General features: G+C 39.0%; 1 protein-coding gene and 2 pseudogenes across 1 annotated transcript; all 3 read left to right on the plus strand.

The window, feature by feature from the left end:
- The first annotated feature begins 1,846 nt into the window (after positions 1-1,846).
- Positions 1,847-3,647, plus strand: LOC121790779 (small nuclear ribonucleoprotein SmD3b-like). The gene is made up of 5 exons (XM_042188900.1): positions 1,847-2,178; positions 2,822-2,874; positions 2,950-3,016; positions 3,103-3,159; positions 3,338-3,647. Exons 1-5 carry the CDS (start codon positions 2,020-2,022, stop codon positions 3,398-3,400), a joined length of 399 nt encoding a protein of 132 aa, XP_042044834.1. The 5' UTR covers positions 1,847-2,019; the 3' UTR covers positions 3,401-3,647.
- Positions 3,648-3,790: 143 nt separating this feature from the next.
- Positions 3,791-6,553, plus strand: LOC121790780 (annotated as a pseudogene).
- Positions 6,554-7,895: 1,342 nt separating this feature from the next.
- Positions 7,896-10,149, plus strand: LOC121790781 (annotated as a pseudogene).
- Positions 10,150-10,727: the final 578 nt, after the last annotated feature.

Consider the following 10,727-nt stretch of genomic DNA (forward strand, 5'->3'; position numbering starts at 1 on the left):
AAGGAGCTGAAGCCACTCACCGCACGAGATATCAACGTTTAGTTGGGAAATTGATATACCTATCCCACACTAGACCCGACATAGCTTATGCAGTTGGAGTAGTTAGTCAGTTTATGCATGCACCTCAAGTAGCTCACTGGGAAGCAACACTGAAGATTGTTCGATATCTGAAAGGGACAACGAACCATGGGATTCTATTCGAGAATCATGGACATTTAGAGATTCATGGATTCACGGATGCTGATTGGGCAGGGAACCCAAACGACAGAAAATCAACTGCTGGATATTTTACCTTTGTGGGAGGAAATCTTGTCACGTGGAGAAGCAAAAAACAGAAAGTGGTAGCCTTGTCAAGTGCAGAAGCTGAATTTCGAGGGATTAAGAGTGGGTTGACTGAGATTCTGTGGCTAAGGAAATTGATGACTGAGTTGAACTTAAACTCACAGAAGTCATGTAAGTTGTTATGTGATAATAAGGCGGCAATCAGTATATCTGAAAATCCAGTTCAGCATGATCGGACAAAAATGTCGAGGTGGATCGACATTTCATCAAGGACAATATAGAGGCCAAGACGGTAGAACTTCCTTTTGTGAGATCTGAAGATCAGTTGGCGGATATACTCACGAAAGCTGTCGATGCAAGAAGCTTCCATGAGGTATTGGGCAAGTTAAGTATCGGTAATCCCATTACTTAACTTGAGGGGGAGTGTTAGAAAGGAAAATATGTAAGTAAGGAAAATAGGTAAGCAAGGAAAAAAAAATTAATTAGGGAATGAGTATTATGGCAAATCTTGCCAATTTTATGTAACCCTTGGTCTATTTAAAGGAGGCGTACCTATTGTAATTCTCTGAATAAGTTGAATAAATAATACTCATATCTTTCGACAATACTTTTTAAGGTTCATGTACACCTCAAGCGACACTTGATCAAGGATTTGCCAGAAACTGATGAAGCAGTCCTCAATCTTTTCGTCTTGGAAAGGCATCACATTTTCATCGATTTGTTTAGCCATTGTGACAGTCCTCATGCAGATATTGATTCAGTTCTCGAAAGCTGAGAAGTCGACCCATGCCAGAGTCGCCCCGGCAAGAGGGGGAGAAGCCTCGACCACACAGCAAAAACAGCAGTAGGCGAAAGAGCACGCGTCTCTCACTAATCATCCTGATCCAGCTGAGTTATCTCATCCATTTTGTATCTTGTCATGACTTGGGAGAAAAACTGGGGTTTAAATTCATTTGTTGATTTAACTGTGATGTGATACAGGGCCAAATTTTGTGGTGAAACAAAGAGGGATTTTCTTGTTTTTGTCTAATTTTCTATCTTGCTCTCTAAAATGTAATGTGAACATGCGAGCTTACATTCTTGATTTTTTTTGTTTTTTGTTTTTTGTTTTTGGGGACAAATTTTTGATGAATGAATATGAGTATATTGGGCTTTTTGTAACATTCAAGAAAAGAAATATTTATTTGATGGAAAATCAGGTAGTGAAAATTTGGGTACAAGACCATGGAATATTTTCTCTTCTATATAGATAGGCATTTTATTTTGTTTTGCTCTGAATGCATTAAACACAATTTGTTGTAAAATCAACATCTTTATAAAAATTGAAATGGTAATAACATTATATCAATATTTCAAGTAATACGAAATTAGTCAACTACTAATACTTTTCTAGTAAGAAAAGGATAAATTTTCAAATAAGATATCACTGGATACAAATACCTAGAAATTATAGGGGTGCCTCTGCAATTAAGATAAAGCTAAGAATAAGTTTCTTAATTTACAAATATGCCCTTTGTATATTTACACACATATATAGGTCCTCGGACCTCGCAGTCAGCGAAGCTCCATTTTTCGACTGTGATTTTTGCCCTAATTTAGGGTACGTGTAGAGAAGTCGATCAATCTCGAATTTGCGTGGGATTCATAGTGTTTTTGCTGCATTTTCTTTGAGTATCGCGTGAAAAAAGATTTATTGTTAGCATTTTATATATTTTTGCATAAAAAAGTAGAAGAGAAATGAGTCGAAGCTTAGGGATTCCGGTGAAACTGCTGCACGAGGCGTCTGGGCATGTGGTGACGGTGGAGCTGAAGAGCGGAGAGCTCTACCGTGGAAGTATGATCGAGTGCGAGGACAACTGGAATTGCCAGCTCGAAAACATCACTTACACTGCCAAGGTGTGCACTGTTTTCCCTCTCTTTAATTTCCGACATTTTTAAATTTTTATTGATGGAATTCTGTGTGTTTGATGTTGTTTGGATTTTGATATTTGTGGTTGCGATGTGCTTGTTGAGTTAAACCCTAATACCCTAATTAGATGATAAACCCTAGGAGGGAACTGGTAGTTGCATTTCTGTAATTTAGGTTGTTAGTCCCCCCATTTCAGAGAAATTTGAAGTGACTACTTTATCATTTTGTACCCTGATTTTAGGTGAGGGTTAATATGTATAGTTAAGTGAATTTTCTAGTGGAGGAGTGTATTGACTGAGTTTACATGAAGATGTAGCTGAATAGCTGATGATACTTTTATTTTATCTTGATAAAGGGCCTGTGCTGATTATATAAGTCAAGTGATGATGTTTGGATATCGGAATATAAAAAAGATAGATACCATCAAATTCTTGCCTGGTTACAAAATAATTGAGCAGTTTTTAAAACCTTAGATATCTTTGCAAATGCACTACAAAATATTGCGCGTGTATCACCTCACGGGGGGTTTTCATAATCATCTCTTGAATATGCAGATGCCCTCATATTTGCAGTTGTGGTTACCAAATACATTTCACTTATTTCAAATTGATGTTATTCAACCTATTGCAGGATGGGAAGGTCTCACAACTCGAGCATGTTTTCATTAGAGGCAGCAAAGTCAGGTGTGTACACCTTTTCCGAGTGGGTGAGTTTTGTTTGTGCCGAATAAGTTTGAACGATACTGTGGTTTGTTGCAGGTTCATGGTCATCCCAGATATGCTTAAGAACGCTCCCATGTTCAAGCGTTTGGAAGCTAGAATTAAGGTTCTCTATCTGTTGCACCTCTCTATTTTTTCTTCACATTGGCTTTTATATTCTTGATGTTGCTGATCATCTGTCTAATTATGAAGGGCAAGGGTTCATCTCTTGGAGTAGGACGTGGGCGTGCTGTTGCAATGCGAGCCAGAGTATGCACTTTCCTTTATGTTTTAATGATATATAGTACTACTATGGAATATTTGCGTATGCCATCTTTTTTTGCAACAAGAGTGTAATGGTCTTCCATTGTCGAGTTGTGAACTAAAATTGTCATTGTGAATATTCTTGGATTTGGCTGCCCCTGACTCTTGATATTCCTGTTGGCAGGCTCAGGCTGCTGGTCGAGGAGCACCTCCCGGTAGAGGCTCTGCACCACCAGTACGTAGGTGATCATATTCTGGCAACTGGTATTGAATGCTGCTGTGAAGTGGGAGTATCCATTGTTGTCATATGAGCTACACTTGGTCTTTGCTTTCTATTTTCCATTTGTCTTAATGCGAACTTGCTATGAGAGGACTCTGTTTTCGGATTTATTTGAGTTGTGGTTTCATAGTTATTACTCCTTTAGTGATTGAAATGGTTCAAAAACAGTTGCGGAAACCAAATACTATAATCCTAAGATTTGGTTTAGATCAAATTCTAACTTTATTTTTCAAATTTGGGCCAAGTAACCATATTGACTAATGGAACATCAACATCCGTTTGTCAAAAAGAAATATTTTTTGGGGATTATAATTCCTATATTAATCAAATTGAAAATTCATGTATTTTACATTACAAATGACTTTTGAAGAACGAATCAACTTCAAGTTAAAAAGTTTTTAATTCTAGAATAAAAAGTAGAAAATGTTTAAAGTTTGAATATTTAGATTAAAAAGGGTTAGGAGAAAAACTGTACTGTAAAATATAGAAAGTTTGTGTATATCAGGAAAGGTAATTCTAAAAAAATGATTTGACTGATAATATTTCTTATTTTCCTGACAAATTGTATAATTTTAACATATGATTTCAATATAATTTCAGCTATATAGTGGCCCAATATATTTTTATGTTAGAAGGATTTTCTAATAATATATCGATCATGTAATTAATTAATTAACTAATCAATCAAAATATCAAATGGTGTCATTATAATTTCTGTACAAGGTCCAGGCAGTTAATAACATACGTACAAAATGTGAAAGACCTTAAATTAAAAGCCCAACAGGCCCATGAAACCCATTTAACAAAACCCTAAACCCTTCCATTTTCAGATAAATCCCTAATTTCTCTTCGCTGAAACCCAAACCTAATTCGAAATCTGCTCCACCGCCATGTCCGAATCTCAGCACCTCTCCTCCGTGAAACCAAAAAAGAGAAGAATGCTGAAGAAAATGACGGCCAAATCGAAACAACCGATTTTCTGATCAAGCCGCAGAGCTTCACCCCGGCTGTGGACACCTCTGAATGGCCGATTCTCCTCAAAAACTACGACAAGCTCAATGTCCGCACCGGCCACTACACGCCGCTCCCGTGCGGCTACTCACCGTTGAAGCGGCCGCTGGCGGAGTACATCAAGTACGGCATCATGAACCTCGACAAGCCGTCGAATCCGTCGTCGCACGAGGTCGTGGCGTGGATCAAGCGCATCTTACGGGTCGACAAAACCGGGCATTCCGGCACGCTCGACCCTAAAGTCACCGGTAACCTAATTGTCTGCATCGACCGCGCCACTCGGCTGGTTAAATCGCAGCAGGGTGCTGGGAAGGAATACGTCTGCGTTGCTCGCCTCCACTCCAAGGTTCCAGACGTTTCTAAAGTGGCTCGGGCGCTGGAGACGCTCACGGTGCTGTTTTTCAGCGGCCACCGCTGATCTCTGCTGTGAAAAGGCAGCTTCGAATCCGGACGATCTACGAGAGCAAGCTGCTTGAGTATGATGCTGACAGGCATTTGGTGGTTTTCTGGATCTCCTGTGAAGCTGGGACGTATGTGAGGACAATGTGCGTGCATTTGGGGTTATTACTGGGCGTGGGATCGCATATGCAGGTTATTGTTTAAACAATTCAAAATTCGATTCCATATACGTGACTCCTGAAACTTCGAATTGACATTCTGAGTTATCCGTATTCACCAATAATGTCGAATTGATTGATGCAGTTTAATATATATAGGAATAATAAGTAAATAAAAAAATATGAGTATTTGAATTTGAATCATAAATATTTTAATACTAATGTATATGTTGGAGCTTTATATGGTAGTAATTCTGAATGATATTTGAATTGAATCGATAATTGAATTCTGATTCTATTTGAATAAAGTACTATATAGTATGTACATTATAATAATTGAATCTTGAGTTGAATTTTATGAGCTTGCATTTTGATTTAAATATAAATAAATGTGCAGGAGCTTCGTAGGGTGAGGTCGGGGATAATGGGGGAGAAGGACAATATGGTAACTATGCATGATGTGATGGATGCACAGTGGATGTATGATAATTTCAGAGACGAGAGCTACCTGAGGAGGGTGATTATGCCGTTGGAGAAGATTTTGACCAGCTACAAGAGGCTTGTGGTGAAGGATTCAGCTGTGAATGCGATTTGTTATGGGGCGAAGCTTATGATTCCTGGGTTATTGCGGTTTGAAAATGATGTTGAGGTTGGAGAGGAAGTGGTGTTGATGACAACTAAAGGGGAGGCAATTGCGTTGGGGATTGCAGAGATGACGACTGCGGTGATGGCTACATGTGATCATGGGACGGTGGCAAAAATCAAGAGGGTGGTGATGGATAGGGATACTTATCCTAGAAAATGGGGTTTGGGGCCGAAGGCTTCGATGAAGAAGAAGCTGATTGCAGAGGGGAAACTGGATAAGCATGGTAAAGTGATTGGGGCTGCTGCACCTAGTGAATGGTCCAGGAATGTCGTGCTGCCTGCTGGGGGTGATTCCGTGGTTGCTGGTGAAGCAGCTACGCCTGCTAAAGTGGAGGAGGGTGCTGTACTGGAGGAAAAGGAGAAGAAAAGTAAGAAGAAGAAGGAAGGAGGTGAAAGCGAGAAAGGACATAAGAGGAAGGTGGATGCTGTTGATGGGAGTCCGGTAGTTGAGGGTGTTGTTAAGAAGAAGAAGAAGAAGGTTGAAGCAGAGGATGATGCAAATGTGGAGGTGGAGACGAAAGAAAAGAAGAAGAAAAAGAAGAAAGGGGGTGGTGAGGTAGAGGCAGAAGCTCCGGCCTCGGATGAGGAGAAGTCTGAGAAGAAGAAAAAGAAGAAAGATAAGAGTGATGATAATGGGGTATCTGTTTCAGCTGCTGTGGAGGATGAGGATAGTAAAAGTGAGAAGAAGAAAAAGAAGAAAAAGAAGCACGAAGATGGTGAAGAAAAAGAGTAAGGATTACGGGTTGCCTTATTTGCTCAGCTCTCAACTGTCTAGGGGCTTTAGTTTTATAATAGAATTTGAGCTTTGTTCTGGATCAATCTTTGTGTAACTGTTATAAGTACTATATTTGGCAGAGGTGTTGTACCTTATTATCTGCTGTATATTTGAATCGCCAGTTTTGCATCAGTCTATTTTGTCCCACAAATTCTCACATTTTGCGTAGAAGATGCTCGTTGGTAGTAGTATTTGATTCCTTGTTGAGTAAATCTATCTATAAATGCTCCACATAAAATGGAAGATCGATACAAACACGAACAGAAATTTATTGGGCAAATTATATATGAAGAAATTTAAGTACTGAACATTAATAATTGAAATAAATTTTATATTTTAATTATATATAGAGAAAAATTTTGGGGGCAAATGGTCTAGCACTTTACTATCCGTGGATAAACGTACATGAAGCTATTTAACATTATTGTGCACTATATAGAACAACTTCCAAAACGTTTATGATTTTGGTCCAATTTAAAACACTTGGGGGTATTTGGTTTGCAAATTGTATCTCGAGATTAAATATGTGATGTTTTTGTATGCATTAATTGATGTAAATAGTATATATACCAAAGAAGTACGGAGTACATGGTTAACGATTCACACACTTATACAATTTAAGGGATGCAATCAAATACAAATTCTAAATATCTTACAAACTATGTCTGAACCGTTAGAAAATGTCAACACAATGTCAACGTTTATGTTGTGTTGACATTTTCTGTTGATGTATTTTAATCATCTGTTGACATTTTCTAACTGTTCATATCATAGTTTGGAGTTTGTACAATATATAGGTTTGCATTTTATCATTACCCTACAATTTAATATGTATAGGTAGAGAATTTTTAGCTATATATTGATATTTGCATTGTGTACTCTGAAATACTTGGTAGTACTACATTGTAAATGAAACCCGAATCTTGTACTTTCACTCCCTATTGTATGATATTTTTAATTATGGATCAACTTTCCATTTAATATTTTTCATTTTATCTTTGTATATTTTCGTACAAAAAATACTAAATTGATTTGTTCATTGTAAATTTTTTCATATATTGCAAATTAATTAATTTGTATTAGAATATTTTACTTATATTCTGAATTTTGAAACCAATTGTACGTTCTTATTTTCATGGCAAAATGTTTGAAAATGATTTTAAAATATGATTTCAATATTATGTAAACTATACGGTGGTTCAATATATTTTATACTAGAATAAAATAATAATAATAATAATAATAATAATAATAATAATAATAATAATCTAACATATATTAATTGTTTTATCAATTAATAAACCATAAACTATGATCTCATTATAATTTACTCCCTTACTTTAAGAATATTAAAAACCTCATGTAGACAAAGGCCCAAAATTTAAAACATAATAGACTCATCGTTTCAATATTTATAAGCCCATTGCCCAAAACCCTAAACCCTTTCGTTTTATATAAAACCCCCAAATTTCTCTGGACATAAGCCTAATTCAATTCCTCCACCGCCATGACAGAAGCTCAGCTCCACTCCTCCGAGAAACCGAAAAAGAAGAAGAATACTGAAGAAAATGACGGCCAAATCGAAACAACCGATTTTCTGATCAAGCCGCAGAGCTTCACCCCGGCTGTCGACACCTCTGAATGGCCGATTCTCCTCAAAAACTACGACAAACTCAACGTCCGCACCGGCCACTACACGCCGCTCCCGTGCGGCTACTCGCCGCTGAAGCGCCCGTTGGCGGAGTACATCAAGTACGGCATCATGAACCTCGACAAGCCGTCGAATCCGTCGTCGCACGAGGTCGTGGCGTGGATCAAGCGCATCTTACGGGTCGAAAAAACCGGGCATTCCGGCACACTCGACCCGAAAGTCACCGGTAACCTAATTGTCTGCATCGACCGCGCCACTCGGCTGGTTAAATCGCAGCAGGGTGCCGGGAAGGAATACGTCTGCGTCGCTCGCCTTCACTCGAAAGTTCCAGACGTTTCCAAAGTTGCTCGGGCGCTGGAGACGCTTACCGGTGCTGTTTTTCAGAGGCCACCGCTGATCTCAGCCGTGAAAAGGCAGCTTCGAATCCGGACGATCTACGAGAGCAAGCTGCTTGAGTACGATGCTGACCGGCATTTGGTTGTTTTCTGGATCTCCTGTGAAGCTGGGACATATGTGAGGACAATGTGCGTGCATTTGGGGCTATTGCTGGGCGTGGGATCGCATATGCAGGTAGTTCTATAAACAATTCACTATTTGTGAGTTGTTAAATCTAACTGATATTCTGAGTTATCTGTAATCAATTTGATTATTCACGAATGTCGAATTGATTGCTCCAGTTTTATAAGTACTAAATATGAATAAGCAGTTTATGCATTTGAATCTTAAATATTTGAAATAGCGATATATATGTAGAAGCTTTGTAGGATATTAATCTGATTCGTTTTTGAATCGAATCATTGTTATCTGATTATAATATTTAGGAATAATGAGTATATATGTGCATTATAATAATTGAATCTTGAATTGCATTTTGATTTAAATATAAATATATGTGCAGGAGCTTCGTAGGGTGAGGTCGGGGATAATGGGGGAGAAGGACAATATGGTAACTATGCATGATGTGATGGATGCACAATGGATGTATGATAATTTCAGAGACGAGAGCTACCTGAGGAGGGTGATTATGCCGTTGGAGAAGATTTTGACCAGCTACAAGAGGCTTGTGGTGAAGGATTCAGCTGTGAATGCAATTTGTTACGGGGCGAAGCTTATGATTCCAGGGTTATTGCGGTTTGAAAATGATGTTGAGGTTGGAGAGGAGGTGGTGTTGATGACAACTAAAGGGGAGGCGATTGCGTTGGGGATTGCTGAGATGACGACTGCGGTGATGGCTACATGTGATCATGGGACGGTGGCAAAAATCAAGAGGGTGGTGATGGATAGGGATACTTATCCTAGGAAATGGGGTTTGGGCCGAAGGCTTCGATGAAGAAGAAGCTGATTGCTGAGGGGAAGCTGGATAAGCATGGTAAAGTGATTGGGGCTGCTGCACCTAGTGAGTGGGCCAGGAATGTCACTCTGCCTGCTGGGGGTGATTCCGTGGTTGCTGGTGAGGCAGCTACGCCTGCTATAGCTGAGGAGGGTGCCGTGTTGGAGGAGAAGAAGGAGAAGAAAAGTAAGAAGAAGAAGAAGGAGGAAGGAGGTGAAGGTGGGTGAGGGTGAGGGTGAGAAAGGACATAAGAGGAAGGTGGATGCTATTGGTGGGAGTCCGGTAGTCGAGGGTGTTGTTAAGAAGAAGAAGAAGGTTGAGGCAGAGGATGATGCAAATGTGGAGGTGGAGACTAAAGAAAAGAAGAAGAAAAAGAAGAAAGGGAATGAAGAGGTAGAGACAGAAGCTCTGGCCTCGTCGGATGAGGAGAAGTCGGAGAAGAAGAAAAAGAAGAAAAAAGATAAGAGCGATGAAAATGGGGGATCTGTTGCATCTGCTGTGGATGATGATGATAGTAAAAGTGAGAAGAAGAAAAAGAAGAAAAAGAAGCACAAAGATGGTGAAGAAAAAGAGTAAGGATTACAGTTTGCCTTATTTGCTTACCTCTTCAAGTATCTCTAGATGAAGATGCTTTAGCATTTGAGCTTTATTTTGGATCAATCTGTGTAACTTTTAATGAGTACCATGTTTGCCAAAGGTGTTGTACTTTATCATCTGCTGTGTTTTTGAATCGCAAGTTTTGCACCAGTCTTTTTTCCTACAAATTCTCATATTTTGGGGAATTATGAATTAAATGTGAAATGATGTAATAATACACTTAATTCTTACTGAATGAAAACTTGTGTTAGTTAAATAATATCAATACAATGTCAACACAATTTCAACACAATATCAAATATTTAGAGTTTGTTTTTGATGAAATTCCACTCCACTATTGTTGAATTTGTTTTACAGAAACTCAGAGTTGAAACTTGTACAATAATAATCGAGAACAAATTTATTGCAATGGAATGTATAGTCTAGGAATACAAATGAATGATCACAACCAAAATAAATCCCTAACTAGGAGTAAATAATACTAGGAAAAGAAAACTCCACGAGAAAGGAAACAAACAGCAATAAACAAATTCAAAATCACTGCCACAACAGCGCGGCAGCTGATAGGAGAACTGACGCGGCAACGGCGGCGCTGGAGACTGACAATGAGAATGCATCTCCGGTGTCTGGCGACGGTGCGGGAGCCTGAGCGGAAGCGGTGGCGGCGAATGCAGAGACCGCGACGGCGGCGTAGGCTAGCATTGCTGCGGCCTTGTTGAAGCTAATTT

The sequence above is a fragment of the Salvia splendens genome, unplaced genomic scaffold (assembly GCF_004379255.2).
Source record: "Salvia splendens isolate huo1 unplaced genomic scaffold, SspV2 ctg62, whole genome shotgun sequence".
NCBI classification, from domain to species: Eukaryota; Viridiplantae; Streptophyta; class Magnoliopsida; order Lamiales; family Lamiaceae; genus Salvia; species Salvia splendens.